Source organism: Capra hircus, chromosome 16 (genome assembly GCF_001704415.2).
Source record: "Capra hircus breed San Clemente chromosome 16, ASM170441v1, whole genome shotgun sequence".
Lineage (NCBI taxonomy): Eukaryota > Metazoa > Chordata > Mammalia > Artiodactyla > Bovidae > Capra > Capra hircus.
This window is the reverse complement of record NC_030823.1, coordinates 40,655,127-40,678,236: the sequence shown is the minus strand read 5'-3', so window position 1 is coordinate 40,678,236 and position 23,110 is coordinate 40,655,127. Positions and strand designations below refer to the sequence as shown.

General features: G+C 46.0%; 1 protein-coding gene across 1 annotated transcript in view; it reads left to right on the top strand.

Moving 5' to 3' along the window:
- Positions 1-23,110, top strand: part of DISP3 (dispatched RND transporter family member 3) — a 57,270-nt gene that overhangs the window by 21,951 nt on the left and 12,209 nt on the right. The window contains exons 3-11 of the mRNA XM_018060350.1: positions 814-1,033; positions 13,678-13,814; positions 15,045-15,179; positions 15,592-15,752; positions 16,940-17,079; positions 18,694-18,839; positions 19,076-19,237; positions 20,103-20,264; positions 22,426-22,539. Of these exons, the coding sequence (XP_017915839.1) occupies positions 814-1,033; positions 13,678-13,814; positions 15,045-15,179; positions 15,592-15,752; positions 16,940-17,079; positions 18,694-18,839; positions 19,076-19,237; positions 20,103-20,264; positions 22,426-22,539 (1,377 nt within the window). The remainder of the gene's footprint in view (positions 1-813; positions 1,034-13,677; positions 13,815-15,044; positions 15,180-15,591; positions 15,753-16,939; positions 17,080-18,693; positions 18,840-19,075; positions 19,238-20,102; positions 20,265-22,425; positions 22,540-23,110) is intronic.

Below are 23,110 nucleotides of genomic sequence, written 5' to 3'. Positions count from 1 at the left end.
TGGTTAATGAGGTGGTGGCGGGGCTTGGAGTTTAAAGAAGGCTTGACTCTGCAGTATTCAGCAAGTTGATAAGAGGATGGAGTTGAAACTGGCTGTGAAGTGGAGTCAGGCTGGAGCTGAGTGCTGGGCAGACCTGCAGGCCTTTTATTGAAGCAGGGCAGGGAGGGTTGGATGTGAGATGGGATCTGAGGGAGGCAAGGAAGGAGGTGCATACCTAGACTGATGAAGATTGGGAGAGTTAGAGTGCCCAGAGTTAAATAAAGCTTGGGCTGGGACTTGGGCATGACGTTGGTTAGAGGGGAGCTGGCATGTGGTTACAGAGCACTGGGCATTTGGAAAGAGGCTGAGGTTGCAGGAAGATAAAGGTGGATCAGTTTGAGGTACATTAGGGGTGAGACTTGAGAAAGGATGGGGAGGGGACAGAGACTGGCTGTGGGGGCAGAGCTTCGGTATGTCTTTTAAGGGGGACATGTCAGGGTCCTAAGTAGATGAAGGTGGGACTGGGATGGGAAGGAGTTACAGGACTACAGAGACTGAGCCTTGGTATTAGGTGAAGTTCAAGCTGAAATGAAGTTGTAAACTTAGTGGGAGCCGCCTGAGCAGATCTTGGGGGCTGCTGTTTTTGGGCAGCAGTGATTTCTCTAAACCATCCCTCTGTCTTGTTAGAGACAGTTGTAGGCAGCCCAAGCTGGGACAGTTTTCCATTTCCTTAAAAAGGGGTGAGATGTTGAGGAGGGATGGATGACCCTGATGGAAGGTTTGTGGGAGCTGACTTACTGAGCTCCTTGGACCTCTTGACCCCTGCCCCTGCAGGCTCCCTAGAGCTGGCCATGACTCACCCAGAGTTCTACTGGTACGTGGACGAGGGCCTCTCCGCAGAAAACCTCAAGAGCTCCCTCCTACGCAGTGAGATCCTCTTTGGAGCACCCCTGCCCAACTACTACTCGGTGGACGATCGCTGGGAGGAGCAGCGGGCAAAATTTCAGAGCTTTGTGGTCACCTATGTGGCCATGCTGGCCAAACAGTCGACTAGGTAGGCAGTCCAGCTGCATCTGATGTGTGCCTGTCCTTGTTTGTACCAGGAAAGGGCTGTATTAAGGTAGGGAATTGGTTCTTTCTCATACATCCCAGATCCCCTTCTGCGACCTTTTCCCTGGAAGTCTTTCTTTTCAAATCAGAGGCAGAGCCAGATACATCCTCAGCATCACTCTGACAGATGAAAGTATCCTTTTCCTGATCAGTGCTAATGGTTAGTGAACATGACAGCTCTGGAGAACTTCTGCCCTGGAGGTCTTGGGTATTGATTTTCTCCTGCAATGGTGCTAGAAGGCTTTCTAGAAAGAGTATTAACCAGGGAGTAAGGAGTTCCTCTCTGCCTTTACTATCCAAGGAGATAGTGGGCAAGTCACTTCACTTCTCTGGGCCTCTGTTACTGCTAAAATGGGAATGATGAGCCCTATAGTCATTAGAAGGAGATGAGTTAAGAGGTGTGACAGAGCTTTTGGGCAGTAGGTGCTCTGATTGTCCTCTAGTACTTGGGATGTGTGTCTGAGAAACAACTGGGTCCCTCCCCACCAGGTAAAATCATTCGATAGTTCATCTGTCAGTCCTGCGGGGCAATAACTCCAATGCCTTTCAGTCTCTTGCCCTGACAAGTCAACCCCTGGCACAGGAGGAATCATTCTGTCTGAAATACCCTCGTTCCTTTATTGAACAGCTACTGTAATAATCAAAGCTAACATTTATTGTGCTTGCCCTGTGCCACATACTGTCCTAAGCCATTTATACACACCCATCTAACTTAATTCTTACACCATCCTGATGAGGGAGGAGCTGTTATGATTTTCTCCATCCTACAGAGGAGGAAGCTGAGGCACAACACAATTTAGTAAACTGTCAAAAATTTTGAGGCTCATAAGTGGTGGAATAGGATTAAAATCCAGGGTTTCTAATGCAGTGCCCTAGCGCTGTGTATTTTTACAGCAGTTGCTGTACTGAGTCTTCTTGCAGCTGTGCTTCATTGCCAGGCAAACCGCTATTCATCTACTAAGATCCAACCTGGCTCTTATTTACTTGAGATTGCATTAAATTATCACCCTACCCATTTCCACAGACCCTTTGCTTCTCCATAAGACAGGCAGGAAAGAGCAAACACAGGCTTTGTAGTAAGATATATCTGGGGTCAGATCTCAGTTACTCCACCTAATTGTGGGAGTTTCAATGAGCTATTTCACCTCTCTGAGCCTCAATTTCATCATAGTGCTTGTCACTCTGTATTTTGCTTTTTTTAATTCCTTGTCATTCAAAGTGCAAGTCGAATCAGCATTAACATCACCTGGAGACTTGTTAAAAATGTAGAATATCAAGGCTTTTCCCAGACCTATAGAGTTTGCAGGTGACTTATTTGGATATATAAGTCTGAAAACTTCTGGTTTAGTTATTTCTCAGTAGAGTGTGAGTTTGTTGAGGACTGGGATTGTTCCTGCTTCCTTTTCCTTAGGCGTAGCCTCTAGCACAGTACCTCTTTGAGGAATGAATGGGTGGCTGGATGGATGGCGGTACCTTAGGGAAAGGTCCTTGGCTGGGTTGGGAATCTGGGAAGGGCTGGTTGTAGAAGGAGCTTCAAGATTTTAGATACCAACAGTTAACTTCTGCTTAATACATTCAGCTGCTGAGACAAAACCCCTGTCCTGGGTTAAAAAAAACAATTCTCTTTCCCTTACTATCCCCCTAGAGCTTCATAGGAATGGTGATAACCAGGGCCTCTGTAGTCTTGACGTTAATGCCTTCTTTTAGATCAATAAAATCTTTTTTTTTAATCAGTCTATTACTTGTTACCTGAGAAATGACAACATGCATCTTGACTTATTACAAAGAGTACTACAAATTATCAATTTTACCGCTTCCCTGATAGTACCAGAATCTTAGAACGCATTCTTTGCATTTATCCCCTTCAGTCTTTTGCCTTGTTACATGCATTTTAATTCTATATACATTTTAAACCTCATAAGACATTACATTTTTATTTTACTCAGTCAGAATCCATATTTACTCACATATTTATGTTTTCTGTTGCTCTTCATTACTTTCTACAATTTCATGTTTCCCTCTGGGATCATTTTTCTTGTATCTGATGGATTCTCTTTAGTATTTTTTTTTTAGTGCAGGTTTGCTAGTGATAAATTCTCTGTTTGTCTAGAAGGCATCTTTATTTTACTTTCATTTTTGAAATATATTTCTTCTGGTATAGAATTTGCAGTTATTTTCTTTAATACTTTAAGAGATATCAATCCATTGCGTTTTGACTTTCATCATTTGGTGGTGGGGGGGTGGGCGGGAGTCAGCTGTAAATCTTTTTGTTGCCCCTTTGAACAATTGTCTTATTTTTCCCCTGGCTACTTTTAAGATTTTGCTTTGTGTTTGCTTTCAACATTCTTACTATTGTATTTTGATACGGTGTTCTGCTTGAGGTGCACAGACCTTGAATCTGCTTGTTTATAACTCTTTTAGGAATTTCTGGGCTATTATGACTTCAAATATTGCTTCTACCCCATTCTCTGTCCTATCTCCTTTAAGGATTCTAACTACATAAATGTGAGATATTTTCTAAGTCTCATGTGTTTTCTTTTATTTATCTCATGTGTTTTCTTTTATTTATGACTATGATAATAAAAGATGGGAGCTGGAAAGATAAGCTGAAGAGTCTGGGTAATCAGCATGCTGCTTTCTTCATTTTAAAAATTTAATTTAAAATTTTTAATATAATTTTAAAAGTTATACTTTATGTACAGTTATTACAAAATATTGGCTATATTCCCCATGCTGTACAGTACATTCCTATAGCTTATCTTATATGAGTACCATATGTTCTCAGTGCTCTTTTCCAGGTTTTTCTTTGCTTTGCATGTTTTGGTTTAGATACTCCAATTCACTGATCCTGTCTTCCATTGTATCTAATTTGATGTTTAATGTCTCTTGAGATTTCAAGGTTAATGTTTTTCTGTTGAGGGTTTCCAATAATTCTTTATTGTAGATCTAAATCCTTGGTGAAATTTTTCACCATTTAATTTATTTGGTGCATATTCTCCTCTGTGGTCTAAATCATATTAAGTTAGATTATTATGGATGAAAGTAAAAGTAGCTCAGTCACGTCCAGCTCTTTGCAACCCCATGGGCTATACAGTCCATGGAATTCTCCAGGCCAGAATACTGGAGTATTCCCTCCTCCAGGGGATCTTCCCAACCCAGGGATTAAACCCAGGTCTCCCACATTGCAGGCGAATTCTTCACCAGCTTAGGTTATTATGGATATCTTTTGTTTCTTTCCCTGTGGTCTGTTCTTTCACTTGATTTTTGGTCATGTGGTCTTGCCTGTGGGTATGCCTGGTAATTTTTACTGAGTAATGAGTATTGTATGTAAAAACATAGAGGTTCAGATGATGTTACTTCTTCCAGAGAAAGTTTACCTTTCCCTCCACTAGGCAGATGGAGTTGCGGCTGATCACCTTAAACAAACAGCAGTTACACAGAGTTGAGGCTGGTTTGTAGTCCTGAAAAGTCACAGCCTACCTCTAGTTTGCCCTTGGTTCTCTAGGATTTTCAACTGAGAGCCTAGTGTATTCTGCAGAGCCCGTTTCCCCTGACATGTTCCAAACCCTAAGCTTTGTCTCTCAAAAGAGCTAAAAATATCTCTTCTCTGGTTTTTCTGAGGCTTCCTGCTTAAGTTTGTAGCCTCATACTCCAGACTGCCCCAGTATTTGGCAGAAGTGCTGTGGAAGAAACTGGTTTTATGCTTTGCTGGTCTGCAAGTATCTACCCACAGCTCTGCTAGTTTTTCTGACTCCCTGCCTAGATTTTCAGCCTCCTGCCTGTGTTCAGAATCAGCAGATACCTCCAGGGTAAACACAGCTGTAGAAGGAAGCTTATCTTTTGTAGGTTCTTCCCTTTCTAGAATCTCGGCTCTCTAGTTTCACTGCTTCAGGAAATCTCTAATGTCATCAAATAGATGATTTCTCAGTTTTATTTGATTTCTTAGTAGTTCTAAGCAGGAATATTGGTCTTGCATGGGCTATTCCTTTCTACTCAAGAGCAGAAGTTTGGGCCTATGTCTTTTTATAGCTGGAAACTAAAAGAGGACCTAGAACCTAGAAAGTGTTCTATAAATGCTGTACAAATGAATGAATGAATGAACAATTGACCAAACTTTCAGTTTTCTATTCTAATGAAAGCTCAATTAACCCTTTGTTGAATTTAATTCAAAAAAGTAGTCAATCCAAAGATCTTTTCTACATTTTTTTAAAAGTGTCCTGATTGACTTTTTAAAACAGCTTTGAGTTGCTATTCACTAGCTGCATATATTTAAAGTTTACAATTTGATTAGTTTTGTCCCATGTATATACTATGAAACCTTTATCAAATCAAGTTAATGAATGGATCCATCACCATCAGAAGTTTCCTCATGTTCCTTTGACAGTCACTCCATCCTGCCTCACCTTCCTTCCCATTCCACCTCAGGACCACTTTCTCTTTTCTATCACTACATATTGGTTTTCATTTTCTGATTTTGTATATATGGCATCATATAAAATGCACAGTTTTGACTAACCTCATTCACTCAGCCTAATCATTTTGAATTGTATCCATGTTGTTGCATGTATTGACAGTTTATTCTTTTTGAGTGCTGAGTAGTATCATTGTGTGGAGATGCCGCCTTTTGTTTATCCACTCACTTGTTTATGGATATTTGGGTTATTTCCAGGTTTGGCTATTGTAGATAGAGATGCTACAAAGCCTTTGTGTGAACAAATGCCTTCATTTGCCTCAGATAAATATCTGGGAGTGGTATGACTAGATCATATGATAGGTGTAACTTTTTAAAAAAAAACCATGAATGTGTATTTTTAAAGATTTTTTTTAATGTGGATAATTTGTTTAAAATGTTTATTGAATTTGTTACAATACTCCTTCTGTTTTATGCTTTGGTTTTTTGGCCGCAAGGTCTGTGAGATTTGAGCTCCCCCACCAGGGCTTGAATCTACATCCCCTGCTGCTGCTGCTGCTGCTAAGTCGCTTCAGTCGTGTCTGACTCTGTGCGACCCCATAGATGGCAGCCCACCAGGCTCCCCTGTCCCTGGGATTCTCCAGGCAAGAACAATGGAGTGGGTTGCCATTTCCTTCTCCAATGCATGAAGGTGAAAAGTGAAAGTGAAGTCGCTCAGTCGTGCACTGGAAGGCAAAGTCTTAACCACTGAACTTCAGGGAAGTTTAACTTTTTAAGAAACTGTCAGATTGTTTTCCAAATTAATTGTACCATTTTACATTCTCACCCAGTATATAAGAATGCCAGTTCCTCCACAAACTGTCTAACACTTGGTATGGTCAGTTTGAAAGTGAAAGTGTTAGTCACTCAGTCCTGTCCAACTCTTTGTGACCCCATGGACCATAGCCCACCAGACTCCTCCCCAGGGGCTCTTCCTGACCCAGGGATTCAACCTTGGTCTTCTGCACTACAGGCACCTTCTTTACCATCTGAGCCACCAGGGAAGTCCATGGTCAGTTTAAAAAGTCTAAATTAGCCATTCTGTGTAGTGATATCTCATTGTGATTATAACTTGGATTTCCGTACTTCCTAGTGATGTTCACATGCTTATTTGACATCCATTTGTCTTTGTTGGTGAACTATTTAGATCTTTTTTAATACTGGCTTTACATTTAGTTCTGTGATATTCCATTTTTAGTTCATCTTTGTATATGGTATAAGACATATACCACATATACTTTATATATAGTATAAGGTGATGATATTTATTATTTTATATGGATATCCAATTGTCCCAACATCATTTGTTTAAAAGATCATTCTTTCTTCACTGAATTGACTTAGAATCTTCGACAAAAGTCTTTTGTCCATATATATGTGGGTCTATTTCTAGACTCTGTTCTATTCCATCAACCAGTTTTTAAAATTTTATTTACACATTGGTCATTGGTATTACACTGTCTTGATTATGGTAGCTTTATGCCATGTCTTGTCCAAGTGTTGGTCTTCCAACTTTTTGTTCTTTTTCAAAGTTATTTTAGTTATTCTGGGGCCTTTACATTTCCCTGTGAATCTTATTTTATGTTATTTATTTATTATTTCTTAATGGTTGGTTCTCTTTTTTTTGGGGGGGGGGCATGCCATGTGGCGTGCAGGAGCTTAACTCCCTGACCAGGTTGGAACCCGTGCCCCCTGCAATGGAAGTACAGAAAACCTAACCACTGGACTCCCAGGGAATCGCCTTCCAATGAATTTTAGAAACAGCTTATCCATTTCTCCAAATAAAAGTCCACTGGGATCCTGATTATGTTTATGTCAAATACTTGGATCAATTTGAGGAGAAATGACATCTTAACAGTATTGAGTCTTATGACCAATTAACCTGGTGAATCTGATATCTTTTGTCAGATTTGTCCCTATTTCACATTCCTATTCTATTGTAAATGATGTTTTAAAAAATTTCCTTGTTAGTTGAAAGTATACCAGTTGTTAGTTGCTTGTATTGGATTGACCAAAAAGTTCTTTGGGGTTTTTCCATACCATGTATGGATGTGAGAGTTGGACCATAAAGAAAGCTGAGCGCTGAAGAATTATGCTTTTGAATTGTGACGCTAGAGAAGACTCTTGAGAGTCCCTTGGACTGCAAGGAGATCAAATCAATAAATCCTAAAAAAAAATCAACCCTGTATATTCACTGGAAGGACTGATGCTGAAACTGAAGCTCCAATATTTTGGCCACTTGATGCAAAGAACCGACTCATTGGAAAAAACCCTGATACTGGAAGAATTGAGGGCAGGAGGAGAAGAGGGTGGGAGAGGGTGAGATGGTTAGATAGCATCACCAACTCAATGGACATATATTTGAATAAACTCTGGGAGATAGTGAAGGACAGGGAAGCCTAGTGTGCTGCAGTCCATGGGTTCACAAAGAGTCAAACAAGACTTTGTGACTGAACAACAACAATACCATGGAAAGTCCAAATGAAGGTTTTGGCCAACTCAACATATAGAAATATAATTGACTTTGGGTCCTGCAACCTTGATAAGCTCCCTTATAAGTTCTAGAAATTTTTCATAGGTTCTATTTCATTTTCTACATAATCAATCATGTCTTTTGCTAATAAAGACAGTTTTACTTCTTCCTTTCCAATTTGGATTTCTTTTACTTCTTTCTCTTGCCTGAATGCACTGGCTAGAACCTCCAATACAATGTTGAAAGAAAGTGATGAGAATGGACAACCTTTCATTATCCCTGACTGAAGTCCGTAGGTGTTTTTGTAGATGTCTCTTATCAGGTTACGGAGAAGGCAATGGCACCCAACTCCAGTACTCTTGCCTGGAAAATCCTGTGGATGGAGGAGCCTGGTAGGCTGCAGTCCATGGGGTCACTAAGAGCCAGACACAACTGAGCGACTTCACTTTCACTTTTCACTTTTATGCATTGGAGAAGGAAATGGCAGCCCACTCCAGTGTTCTTGCCTGGAGAATCCCAGGCACGGGGGAGCCTGGTGGGCTGCTGTCTATGGGGTTGCACAGAGTCAAACATGACTGAAGTGACTTATCAGGTTAAGGAAGTTCCCTTCTATTCCTAATTTGCTGATGTTATTTTTTTGAATTGGTAATGAATATTGGATTTTTCTCAAATATTTTTCTGTACCTAGAGAGAGAACGTACATATTTCATTTTTAGTTTAATATGATGAATTATATTAATTGAGTTTTAAAGTTTAAACCATCCTTGCATTCTTGGGGCAGATCCCCCTTGGGATTATCCTTTTTGTATAGTGTTAGATTCTATTCGTATTCTTTTTTCATTAGTATGTTAATGATGGATACTGGGCTGTAGTTTTCTTGTAGTATCTTTGTTTGATTTTGATATCAAAATGTCTTCCAGAATGAGGTGGGAAATATTCTCTTCAGTTTTCTGGAAGGTTTGTATGGGACTGGTATTATTCTTCCTTAAATGTTTGGTAGAATTTATCAGTGAAACTGTCTGAATCTGGAGTTTTCTTTATGGGAAGGTTTTAATTATAAATTAAAATTTGTTTTTATTTAAAAAATGTTTTGGGCCATGCCATGTAGCATGCAGGGTATTAGTTCCCAACCAGGGATCAAACCTGTGCCCCCTGCAATGAAAGTACAGAATCTTAACCACTGGATTGCCAGGAAAGTCCCTATAAACTCAATTTTAAAATATACATATAGAGCTTCCCTAGCGGCTCAGACGGTAAAGAATCTGCCCATAATATGGGAGACCCGGATTTGATGCTGGGGTCAGGAAGATCCCCTGGAGAAGGGAATGGCTACCCACCCCAGTATTCTTGCCTAGAGAATTCCATGGACAGAGGGGCCTTGCGGGCTGCAGTCCATGGGGTTGCAAAGAGTCAGACACAACTGAGCAACTAACACTTTTGTAGGGCTATTAAAATTATTTCTATATTCTGACACAAGCTTTGGTAGTATATTTCATGAAGTTTGTCCATTTCATTTAAATGGTAAATATTTGTTGGTGCAAGGTAATTCATAATAAATATTCCCTTATTATCTTTGAATATTTACTAAAACTAGTGGTGTGACCTCCTTCATGTATGTCTTATCTCCTTTTTTCATGATCAGTCTGGCTAGAAATTTATCAGTCTATTGGTCCTCTCAAAGAGCTAGATTTTGGTTTCTTTGATATTTATTGTCTTTCTGTTCGTTTGTTTATATACTTATATTCTGATCTACATTATTTCCCTTCTTCCACTTACATTATGTATAATTTTCTCTTGTTTTGCTTTCTTGCAGAAGAAGCTGAGGTCATTGATTCAAAAACTCTATTCTTTTCTAATACAGGTGTTTATTGCTATAAAATTCCCCTTAAGCATCATTTTAGCACATCTCACACATTTTGACATGTGCTTTCATTTTCACTCAATTCAAAATACTCTGAATTTTCCCTTTTGATCTCTTCTTTGATCCTTATATTATTTAAAAGTGTGTCAGTCTCCAAATGTTTAGGAATTTCCCAGATAGTGTTTTAATTTAATTCCATTATGGTCATAGAACATACTTTTTATGACTTAAGTTATTCTAAATTTTCTGAGTCTTATTTTATGGTCTAGATTGTGGTTTGTCTTGATGAATGTTCCCTATGCACTTAAATGTATTCTGCTGTTATTGGGTGGAGTATTCTATAAATGTCAATTAAGTCAGGTTGGTTGATTGTGTTGTTCAAGTCTTCTGTATCCATACTGATCTTCTGTCTAATTGTTCTAGCAGTTATTGAGAAAGGGATTTTGAAATGGCCAACTATAATTGCAGGTTTGTCTATTTCTTTCTTCATTTCTGTCAGTTTTTGCTTCATGTATTTTAAAACTCTGTTATCAGGTCCAAAGCAATTAGTATTGTTGCATTCTTTTAACAAACTGGGCCCTTTATAATTTTTAAATGACTTTATTTATAGTAATATTCTTTGCTCTGAAATTTATTTCATTTATTATTAATTTAACCACTCCAGCTTTCTTTTGATTCATGTCAGTGTACTTTTTTCTGTACTTTTAATTTTAACCTATTTGTGTCAACATTGAACATGAGTTTTTTGTAGGCAGCTGGGTCTTGATTTTTTAATCTAATCTGACTGCCTCTGCCTTTTATTTGGGATATTTAGACCTTTTACAAGAGGCAATGATCAAGACCATCCCCAAGAAAAAGAAATGCAAAAAGGCAAAATGGTTGTCTGAGGAGGCCTTACAAATAGCTGAGAATAGAAGAGAAGCTAAAGGCAAAGGAGAAAAGGAAAGATATACCCATTTGAATGCAGAGTTCCAAAGAATAGTAAGGAAAGATTAAAAAAAGCTTTCCTCAGTGATCAATGCAAAGAAATAGAGGAAAATAATAGAATGGGAAAGACTAGAGATTTCTTCAAGAAAATTGCTTTTTCCAGTGGTCATGTATGAATGTGAGAGTTGGACTATGAAGAAAGCTTAGCCCCAAAGAATTGATGCTTTTGAACTGTGATGCTGTTGAACTGTGCTTTTAGATAAGACTCTTGAGAGTCTCTTGGACTGCAAGGAGATCTAACCAGTCCACCCTAAAAGAAATCAGTTCTGAATACTCATTGGAAGGACTGATGCTGAAGCTGAGACTCTAATACTTTGGCCACCTGATGTGAAGAACTGACTCATTGGAAAAGACCTTAATGCTGGGAAAGATTGAAGGCAGGAGGAGAAGGGGACGACAGAGGATGAGATGATTGGATGGCATCACCAACTCTGTGGGCATGAGTTTGAGTAAGCTCTGGGAGTTGCTGATGGGCAGGGAAGCCTGGCGTACTGCAGTCCATTGAGTCGTAAAGTGTTGGACATGACTGAGGGACTGAACTAAACTGAGACCTTTTACAGTTAGTATGTTGTTAACATGGTTAGACTTAAGACAATTTTATTTTATTCTCTTTGCCCCATATATTCTTAGTTCCTTTTTCCTCTCTTCTGCCTTCTTTTGGACTGAGAATTTTTTATTATTCCATTTTATTTCCTTTGTTTTTTTTAGCTATAAATATTTAATTTAGTGGCTGCTTCAGGGTTTAAAGTATACATCCTTAAGTTATCAGTGTACCTTCAAATGATGTTAAACCACTTCATGTATCAGTTCAGTTCAGTTCAGTCGCTCAGTTGTGTCCGACTCTTTGCAACCGCATGAATCGCAGCACGCCAGGCCTCCCTGTCCATCACCAACTCCCGGAGTTCACTCAAACTCGTGTCCATCGAGTCAGTGATGCCATCCAGCCATCTCATCCTTTTCAAATGAGTCAGCTCTTCACATGAGGGGGCCAAAGTATTGGAGTTTCAGCTTTAGCATCAGTCCTTCCAGTGAGCACCCAGGACTAATCTCCTTTATAATGGACTGATTGGATCTCCTTGCAGTCCAACTTCATGTACAGTGTATAAAGTGAAGTCACTCAGTCGTGTCCGACTCTTTGCGACCCCGTGGACTGTAGCCTACCAGGCTTCTCTGTCCATGGGATTCTCCAGGCAAGAATATTGGAGTGGGTTACCATTTCCTTCTCCAGGGGATCTTCCCGACCCAGGGATCGAAGCTGGGTATAGTGTATACTATATATGAATAGTATACCACCATTTCCTTTCTCCTGACCTTTATACTGTTGTTGTCATATATTTTATTTTCATGTATGGTATAAACCCCACACTACATTACTGTTATTTCTGTTTAAATGGTCAGCCATAATTTTAAAAGATTTATGTAATAAGAAATTGTGATACACTTGTTCATGTTGTTACCGTCTCTAGTCCTTTTTATTCCTTGTGTAGATGTATATTTCCAGTTGTGATAGTTTGCCTTCTCCCTGAAGGGTTTCCTTTACCATCTCTTGTAGTGAAGGTGTACTGATGGTGAATTCTTTCGGGTTTTGTGTCCTGAAAAAAAAAATCTTTATTTTACCGTTGTTTTTGAAATATATATTTCAAATTATAGAATTCTGGGTTGACTTTTTTCCTCCATAGGTAAGGGATCTTGCTCCGTTGTCTTCTCGCTTACATAGTTTCTGAAGAGAAATCTCCCGTCATTCTTACTTTCGTCCCTCTGTGCATAATGCGTCTTTTTTCCTCAGTCTGCTTTCAAGATTTTATCTTGGTCACTTATTTTGAGCAATTTGATTATGATGTGCATTATTGTTCTATTCACGATTTTCTGTGCTTGGGGTCTGCTGCTCAAGCTTTTTGAATCAAGGGGTTTATCATTTTCATCAAGTTTGGAAAGCTTTCAGGCTCTTTTAAGATGTCTGTTAACCCACATTTTGCTTGCTCATTCACTCATTTGTGTCTCTTTGTGACCCCAAGGGCTGTAGCCAGCCAGGCTTCTCTGTCCATGGAATTTTCCAGGCAAGAATACTGGAGTGGGTTGCCATTTTGTACTCCAGGGGATCTTCCTGACCCAGTGATTGAACCCGTGACTCTTGTGTCTCCTGCATTGGCAGGCAGGCTCTTTACCATTGCACCATATATTAGGGTTCACCAAAGCCTGGAAACTTTCTCAAGCCAGTACGTCAGAGTGACCATAAAGCCCATTTTATTTCTTATCTCTTAGAGATCACCATTCTTTGTTGTCAAGTCCAGAATCTTGTTTCACATATTTTCTCTCTCTCTTTTTTTATTGTTAGTTTCAGAGGAGAGGAAATGTAGATTTCATCTTGTTACTTCATCTTGACCAGGAACAGATCTCACCCCTCTTGGTATTTTAAAAACCAACTTCACCAACTTGGTTAAGTTTTTCTAATAGCTTCTGTTAAATGGGCACTGAATAGCACTGTAAGACTTGAGTATCTGGAAGCTGATTTGAATTTAGAATTTTGCTGTGAACAGTTGAGAATTGAGGATAATTGAGAATGACATAGAATTCAGCTGTAATTGACTATTATCTGTGTGGAGTAGCAATCTCAACCTCACTGATAATTCACTCCCACCCAAGGCATGCTGGTTTCACTTGTCTAGAGTATGACCTGGACATCAGGGTTCTTGAAAGCCCCCAGGTGATCATAAAGTACAAGTAAGGTAAAGAGCCACTGTGGAGGTGGATGGTTCGTGGTCCTCCTCCATCTCTGATCCACTCTGTCTTTCCTCCCTCTGTGTCCTCCCTTCCCAGCAAAGTCCAGGTCCTATATGGGGGTACAGACCTCTTTGATTATGAGGTTCGCAGAACCTTCAACAACGACATGCTCCTGGCCTTCATCAGCAGCAGCTGCATCGCTGCCCTCGTCTACATTCTCACCTCCTGCTCAGGTATGGTTCTCCAGTGGCCCCGCATGGAGCCAGCCCCTTCTTTCCTCCCAGTGTGCTTCTCTCTGGACAAAGCCTTCTTGCTCAGGAATGCTGGAAATGGGCTTGAATCCGCTGTATCAGAGCTGGCGGTGGGACAGCTGCTCAGACATCACCTTCTAACCCTGGGCAGGGAGACTGAGGCTCAGAGGCAGATTGAGCCATGCCCCAGGGCCCGCTCCCCCAGGACCTCCTACAGTTGAACTTTTTGTTCTTTGACGGTCTTTTTCTTGTTGTTAAGCTTTGTGGAGTCTGGAGTATTGGACACTTTATGGATTATTCCTTAGCCTGTTTATTATTATTATTTAGTATTAATTTATTTGGCTGTAATGGGTCTTACTTGTGAACTGTGGGATCCTCATTGTGTCGTGCAGGATCTTTCGTTGCAGTATAAATTGTTTGTTGCAGCCCATGGGTTTCTCTGTAGTTGTGGCGCACAGGCTCTCCAGTTGATGGTGCATGAGCTACAGAGTGCATGGGCTCAATAGTGGCCATGCACTGACTTAGTTGCCCTGTAGCATGTGAGATCTTAGTTCCCCAACCAGGGATCAAACCTGCGTCCCCTGCACTGGAAGGTAGCTTCCCAAGCACTGGACCACTGCCAGGGAAGTCCCATCCTTAGTCTGTTTTAAAGTCCCAGCTGCCATTAGACTCCCAGTTCACTTTTCCACCGTCCTCTCCTCGTGCACCCTAGCTGCTTCTTTCTGCGTATACAGGAGGTGCTCTTCATTGGCCAAGTGATTGAGAGATTGGTCATACCTTCAAAAATGGAAAAGACATTCACTCATCCATGTAACAAATATTAACTGGGCACCAGCTACGTGCCAGATGCTCTCAGGTGCCAGAGTTCTAGTAGTGAACATCACTGATGTACTTCTTACCTCCATGGAACCTCTAATTTACTGGGTGACAGATGCTAAAAATATGATTCCCTACTAGCATGTGAAGTAAGCTCTGCAAAGATGAGGGCCCATGAACAACCTGACTTACTCAATAAGGGTTTCATCTGCTACTCAGGCCTGCTGCCCAGCACCTTCTCTGGGCATAGAGAACTATACTGGGCTCGGATGGGGTGGTGAAGGTGCTCCTGGGGATGGGGGTGTATGAGGCAGGACCCAGCCGGGGCCACAGACTGAAAGGCTGTGTTCTGTTGGGTCCCCCCACTCCATCCCCGGTGCTCCTTGCCCTGCCCAGTGTTCCTGTCCTTCTTTGGGATTGCCAGCATCGGCCTCAGTTGCCTGGTGGCGCTCTTCCTGTACCACGTGGTCTTCGGTATCCAGTACTTGGGCATCCTCAATGGGGTGGCTGCCTTTGTGATAGTGGGCATCGGTGAGTTGATTCTGTTGCCATGGTAATGGGCCTTCCACTTGGGAATTTGACCCCCAAAGGGCCTTTTACAGGATGCAAAGTCTGGCTTCCATGGGGGCTCTATAAAGTCCTCTCTCAGACCTCAGAGCCTTGGACTTGGGGTGGAGGGTGGGTAGAGTGTGAGTGGTGAGTGATTCTTGGCATATGGTGGGTAGAACCCCCCAGAGGTGGAAGGAGTGGGTGGATATGCTGGGTGAAGGTTAAGCATGGTGGGAAAGGTGAGGGGTGGTGGTGATTTGGAGGAAGCGATCTAGTTCTGGTGAGGGAGGGGGCCATGCAGCATGAGGGTGGGGCAGCATGAGGGTTCATGGCCTAGGTTGGATCTGACCTGGAGACAGCAGAGTAACCCCACTGGCCTGGACCCCTCCTGTAGGCGTGGACGACGTCTTTGTGTTCATCAACACCTACCGCCAGGCCACCCACCTGGAAGACCCTCAACTGCGGATGATCCACACCATCCAGACGGCGGGCAAGGCCACCTTCTTCACCTCGCTGACCACGGCCGCCGCCTATGCGGCTAACATCTTCTCCCAGGTGGGAGCCGGCCCTCCAGCCCGGCCTGGCGTCCCTTGCCCCCCATCCCCGCCCATGCATACCTGGACCCTGGTCTCCGCTCTTCCCACCCACCCCTTCTCTTGGGGCCACGCAGCTTCCGCCTCAAGGTACTTGCCACGTCCCTAGAGTCCATGTTTTGTTACTAATCACCATCACCAGAACTTAACAAATGGGAGAATTCTAGTAATACAAATTGTGTTTCTTATTGATGCTCATTACTGATAATCCACTCTCGGCCCTGAAGGGCGTTTAGCAGTTGTTTCCAAAGGTGCCCCAGCTGATGCGTGGTAAGCCTGCCCATGACTCCCGACCCCAGTGCAGGGCCATCTCCACTCACCAGCTGCATACTGCTTTGTTATCCTCACATGCACTTCCCTCTCGCGGGCCCCGCACTCCTTCCTGTCTGAGCTGGGCTCGGGAGAAGGATCCTAGGCCAGGTCCTGGGTGCCAACAGAGCCTGAAAGGCAGTGAACCTGTCTGAGTCTGAAAGGTCTTATGACCTGGGCTGAGAATCCTGTCTAGAAACCACTAGATGCTCTGGGATTCTCCAGACTTGACTAGAGAACCACGCCAGAAAACAAGCTGAGCTGGATTTCCATCCCTCCTCTGCCATTTTCGGGCTGTGTGACCTTAGGCAGCTTGTTTAACTTCTGTGAGCCTCACTCTCTTCACGTGTGGATCATCAGAGAATGGAATGAGCTGCTTGTGAAAGTGTTCCACAGACAGTGAAGGAAGGCCTGTCTGCTTGTTGGCTGCAGCTTCCTTCTGACGGCCACACCCTGCGTAGGTGCCCGTGACACTCCTGGGGCACACCCTGTGGCAGCTTCCTCTCTCTTCCCCTCTGCTAACGTGTGCCCTGCTCTGACAGTGTGTGTCTTCCTCTGTCCTTCCTGTAATGAGTTACGGTGCGCTTGCTCTGTGCCCAGCACTGTTCCGGGCAGAGGGCTGCAGTGTCGACCGGAGGCTGGACTCTTCCTCTCTGCCACACCCCTGGCTCCAGCCCGGCCCTCTGACATCCTCCTAGGCCAGTGCCTTCATTCCAGCAGCCTCGGCCTTTGCATCCTGCCGCAGTCTGGGGGTGGTCAGGGCCCAGTGCTGCAGAGTCCCTGGGCTCCTTGGACTCCAGGCCTGACCCCCTCCCATCGCCCCTACCTTTCCATTGCCAGATCCCAGCTGTCCACGACTTCGGCCTGTTCATGTCTCTGATCGTGTCCTGCTGCTGGCTGGCAGTGCTCTTCACCATGCCCGCAGCCCTGGGCATCTGGAGCCTTTACATGGCACCACTGGAGAGTGCCTGCCAGACCAGGTGAGCCAGGCGGGTGAGGGAGGCACAGGGGCTGTGTCGTGCTCTCATGGAGTGGCCATAGCAGACCCTTGGGGGGCCATTCAGCACACCATCCTCTCTCCCAAAAGCCTTGTGATTCACTACTGAGCACCTTCTGTATGCCCCGTCCTATGCTAGCACTTCTGTGCACTCCTGTCTAATAGTTACATTTGATCACCTACTGTTACCAGGAAGTGGGCAGAGTGCTTTTGTACAAGATCTTACTGCCATCCCCGGGGACCCTAGGAGCTGGGTCCTCTTATTTTGCCTGTTTTGTAAAATGTCTGTAGACAAGGAGGCAAAGGCTTGGAGAAGCTGGACAACTTTCTCAAAGTTATCCATTTAATAGGCAGCAGAGTGGAAATTTAGACCCCCACAATCTGATCTGGATCCCATGCTCTTAGCCACCATGTTAAATGTCTTCTGGGTTCTCTTCTTGAGAGAGGAACCATATTTAGACCCAGTGTGCCAGGTGCAAAGTTGATTGGATCAGTACAGAGATGCTGCAGCTGAAGGAAGAGGGCTTGGGGTCTTTGAGGTCTGTGGGCCAAGCCTGCAGGGTTAAGGCAGGGGACACATTGGTCAAATGGAATCCAGCCGGAGTGGCTATCTGGGTTGGGAGTAGAGGATCTGGCCTTGGTACAGGGCATGCAAATGCAGGACTGTCAGGGGTCTGTGACAGTGTCCACTTGACCATGGTGAAATGAGGGACAGAAGGAGATGAGAGGCCAGCAGGGAACTCAGATTAAGGCCTGGGAAGGACTCCTTAGCTCTCCCAGGCATACCTTTGCTTCAGGGTCTCCACGTATGGTGGTTCAGGTTGAGCACTGCACAAGAGCCCTCTAGCTGAGGCACAGTCGTCTGCACTGTGGCCATTCAGGTTTGACTGTTTCTATGACAGTTTTGTGACACAGAAGCAAAGTGGCTTGAGTAAAAGGCTCCTTTTCTCTAATTTCTACAGAGACACCAACTAAGCCCATCCTGCCCCTTCCTCCAGTCTGGGGTGGGGGGCGCAGCCTCAGCCTCCTTGCCTGGAAACTGTGGGCCTTTGGACATGTAGCTTAACCTTTCTGCACCTCAGTTTCCTGTTCTGTAAAATGGGCACTACAGCCCTGTGGGGATTAATGAGAGAAGTCACGAGGAGCTCTAGCTCAGTCTCTGGCCCTGAGCACTCCTGGCACATTCGCCATGGGCACTGCTCTTGCCCCCAGTCTCCAGGGTGGGCCTTGGTCCCCCACATTCACTCCAGCTAAGGCCTCAGCTGCACACTCAGCCCAGCCCCGCTTCCCCGTCCCCCTGATCTCAAGGCCCCGGGCGCTCGACAGCACAGGCATGAGCCCTCTGCTGCAGTCACCTCGATGCTTGGGCAGCTGTGTGCCATCATCTGCTGTCCCCAGGATGGCTACTCTCACCATTCGTCTCCCCAGAGGAACTGTGGTGCCCGAGGGCCCTGGGGGAGATGACACTGGTGAGAATTCAGGCGCAGGCTCCTGGAAGCCTGGGAGGCATGTCCTGTGGGTTGTCAGCAGCAGCGTAATGCCTGCTCACATGTAGCCCAGACTCCCGGGACTCACCCTTCCCCCGCTCTCTCCACAGCTGCAACCAGAAGTGCGGCCGCAGGAGTTCCCCGCACTTCCCTGGGGACGTGTTCACAGCTCCTGAGCGGGCTGGGAGCGGGCCCGCACAGGGCCCCATGCCCTACCTGGACGATGACATCCCCCTGCTGAGTGTGGAGGAGCCAGGTGAGAGGGGGTGCAGGCCTGCCGCTGAATCTGCGGGACCCAGGCACCGCCTCTGCCAGGGGAAGTACCTTGACGAGCTGGTGTGAGGACCATCTGGTCCTGAGGTGGAGGTGGGACGAGACACCTAGGAGGATCCCCGTCAAGCATCTGAGCTTCCCTGGAGGGGGTGTGGACCAGGGGGACTTTGACCCACTTCTGGGCCAGCCCTCTGACGGGCCGCTGCTCTGCCCTGGCAGTGTCGCTGGAGCTGGGAGATGTGTCCCTGGTGTCTGTGCCCCCCGAGGGCTTGCAGCCAGCCCCCGACAGGGGCAGCCGGGGGCAGCTCATTGCCCAGCTGCAGGAGCTGCTGCACCACTGGGTCCTGTGGTCAGCCGTCAAGAGCCGTTGGGTGATTGTGGGTAAGTGGGCTCTCCACTCTCCTTCCCCCATCTCGCAGTATCTCCCAGAGCCTGAGATGTGAACAGACTCCCCAGCCCGTTTTCTCAAAGAACATGCAGGTCTTGGGAGCCCGCCCCTTGTCCCACAGATGATCTGGAGGTCAGAGACTGGGCTCAGGTTGCTCACTCTCTCGGAGCCTCACCCCCTCCCTGCAGAGAATAAAGCCAGTCTCCCGGTAGCTGTTGCTTATGGAACACCTCCTATGTCCTGGTCATCATGCTGGACAGCAGAGCAGAGTGCTTGCTTGGGCTCTGGCATTGGACCAGCTCGGCTAATTGGGATCCTGACTCTGCCACGTTCTAGCAGTGTCACCTGGACTGGGGCAGTTAGTCTGTGCCTCAGTTTCCTATCCTATGACTGAGGAGAAGAGGCGTATCTAGTAAGGCTGTTGCAAGGAAACCACAGTATGTGTAAAGGATTAGCCCAGTGTGAGGCGTGCAGTAGTGCTCCATGAAAGTTAAGTGCTGTTATTATCGTTGTAAAGGTTTAGGTCTGTGTAAGGCCAAGTGGATGTACCGGCTCTTTATAGACTGTTCAGGGCTCTAAGCTGATGGCTGCTTCTTGTCCAGGAATGTGAGCTGGAACTTGGAGTCCGACCCCTGGTGACATGCATGACAACTGGCCCCTACCTTCAAGGGAGTGATCTCTGGCAGCCTCACCCACAGGCTGGCATGCTGGGCCTCTGCCCACTCCCTTGGGATACCTGCCCTCCTCCTCCCCTTAGAGGAAGCAGCTCTTTCCTGGGGCTCTGGAGGCCCTGGCTGTGCATGTGTCCCCCCACCCCTGGGCCCCGGCCCTGCCTAGTGCAGTGTCCTTTCCTCGCAGGGCTCTTTGTCTCCATCCTCGTCCTGTCCCTGGTGTTCGCCAGCCGGCTCCGCCCCGCGAGCCGGGCCCCGCTGCTCTTCCGGCCCGATACCAACATCCAGGTGCTGCTGGACCTCAAGTACAACCTGAGTGCCGAGGGCATCTCCTGCATCACCTGTTCAGGTGAGGTTTCCTGCCAGGGTGTCCTCTTTGGAGTCCAGATCCCCAAGACTAGAGATGCCAGGCTCCCCATCACCGTGTGAACTTAGGAAATCAACTCCACCTCTAAAAAGTGTTAGTCACTCAGTCATGTCCAACTCTTTGCAACCCCATGAACTGTAGCCCCACCAGTCTCCTCTGTCCATGGGATTCTCCAGGCAAGAATACTGGAGTGGGTAGCCGTTCCCTTCTCCAGGGGATCTTCCCGACCTAGGGATCAAACCCAAGTCTTCCACACTCTAGGAAGATTCTTTATCATCTGAGCCACCAGGGAGTCTCAGTGTTTCCACATTTCATTAAATGAATACTTCCTGGGTACCAGCTGTGCTGGTGCTGGGGAGGCCACAGTGGGCAGGACAGGCTTCCCAAGCACAGGAATTCACTCCACTGATGCAGAGGCCATGTAATAGTAGATCTGAGCTCTTGGGGATGAAAAGCAGGATGCCTGGGGAGCTCAGCATCATGGAGATCTTCCTGGAGGAGGGACTATCTAAGCCAAGACTCGTGGAATGGGAAGGACTTAGCCTGGCTGGGAGGGGACAGGAGGGAAGTGGTCTAGGCAGAGGGGAGCACCAGAGGTGGGAAAGACTAGGACCAGGTTTGAGGGAGGTAGTTGCATGAGCCAAAACTAGCCAGATGGGCCTGGTGGGCTACAGTGCAGAGTCTGGATTACATTGTCATTGTCACTGGAAGTTAGTGGAAGGCTTTATGCAGAGAAGGACCAGGTGCTGTCTGGTCGGAGGGCTGCGTGAAGCATGGCTGGGAGTCCAGGTAGGAGGCTGGTGTAGTCATCTTGACAAGAGACTGTAGGGGCTGGAGCCAGCGTGGTTGATGGTGCAGTGAAGTCAAGAGGTTTTTAGGAGGTGATGGAGCGTGTGCCAGGGATGAGCGAAGAGGTGAGATAAAGATGTCTGCTTGTCTGAGAGTTAGTCTGATGAGGTCCAGGGTGGGGTGAGGGAAGTTGACTCAAGGTCATACCGCTTTGCCGGGTGGTTAGAAACCAAATGAGAAGACGCCTGGGTGCGTGCTCCCAGCTCCTAGGGGAAGACCCGCTGACTGCTGTAATTGCCTTCATGTAATTAGGACGGTGTTCAGATTAACCTGGCCTTCCCCTTGGTGACTGCACAAGCCGAATGCATGATAATCGGCAGCGGCTCAGGGAGGAGCCTGAGGATCCCCTCTTGAATTGGAGGCGACCTGGCCATATCCCCTCCTCCACTCCCACCTGCCTGGGCATTGAATTCCATTCCATTCTCACTGCCCCTGCAAGGCCTTCCGTCATCCCTTGGGGCCTGGAGGCAAAAAGCCATGTCTGCTCCCATTTCACAGATGGACAGACCCTGGAAACATCTGAAGAAGGGCCAAGACCACAGCCAGAGTTCAGCCCCTGGCCCCTTGTACCTCTCAGCCTCTGAGCTGCCTCTTAAAGGGGCCCTTCACGTTGTAGCAAAAAGAGCTTCGGCTGTAGGGGCAGACAGGACCTGTCCTGCTGGCCTCCGCCTCTCTCTTCCCTACAGGTCATGTAACCTCCTCGAACCTCTGCTTGCTTCTCTGTCAAATGGGGTTAACAATAACCACCTCCTAGAATTACTGTGAGGATTGCATTTTTGAAGGTGTAAAATGTAGCTCATTAATAAAACAAAACCAACAAAAAATTCATCTACAATGCTTGGGGCAAAACAAGCAGTCTCCCCTCATCTCTGCTGTTCCTAATTATTCCTATTTATGGAGCATTCAGCACAAGCCTGACATGTTGCTAAGCCCATGAGATACAGCATCCCCTTTGGTCCCTCAACTACCCTCCAGAGGTTACTCTTGGGGGTGTCATCCCATCTGACAGGGGAAAAGTGAGGCAAGATGAGGGTGAGTAGGGAAAGCTTCTGAATGTCTTTCTCTGGGTAAGGCTGGTGGGTACCTTTCTTTTGCCTTAAGATTCTTATGCATTTGGCATTTCTTCAGTTCCCCCCACTTTGTTTTAGAAAAAGCCTTTTCTCCAGATACCCTGACACCATCCCCTTTTCTGAGAGCTCCAGGACCCGTGTCCTGGGATTTTTCACTGTCCCAACCTTGGCCGAGCCCAGCCAGGGAGGCCCTCCAGGAGTCCCTGACACGACGCGGGGGGTAGGTCTGTTCCAGGAGAAGCCCCACAGCCTGCAGAACAACATCCGGACGTCCTTGGAGAAGAAGAAGCGGGGTTCTGGGGTGTCCTGGGCCAGCCGGCCTGAGGCCACGCTCCAGGGTCAGTGGGGAATGTGGACTGTCTGGGTGGGGGTGTCGGGATGTCCTGGTACAAGGGTGTGGGGGTCTTGCGGAGACAACAGATAAAATCCCTTCTTTGATTCTCCTTCAAGAACAACAGGGTTGGGTTGGGGGTGGGGGTGGGGGTGGGGGAGTGAACTTGAGGCCCTCGCCCAGCGTCCCACCAGCTCTCCTTGGCCAGAACAAGGCGATCCCCTCCTGCCACACCCCAGCCTGGCCTGTGCTGCCCCATGAACCCGCCTTGTGTGCCAGATCCATCCTGATTTCAGGGAGGGGGGCCTCCTGAACACTGGAGCCTAGCTTATCTCTTCTGGCATATCCCTGTCAGAGGGGGTATGCTGGGATACATGTGGGAATTAACCCCCGGCAGTTAACCCCCAGAATTAACCCCTGGAGCAGTTCCATAGGTCCTTGTCACCCCACAACCATCATCACCCGCTCTGTGCCCACCATCATCATCACCAATGAGGCCTCACCTTTCACAGTGTGCTCCCGTCATTGGCATCACTGCCACTTCCCTAGCCCATACTGGCACATTGTTACCATGGCTT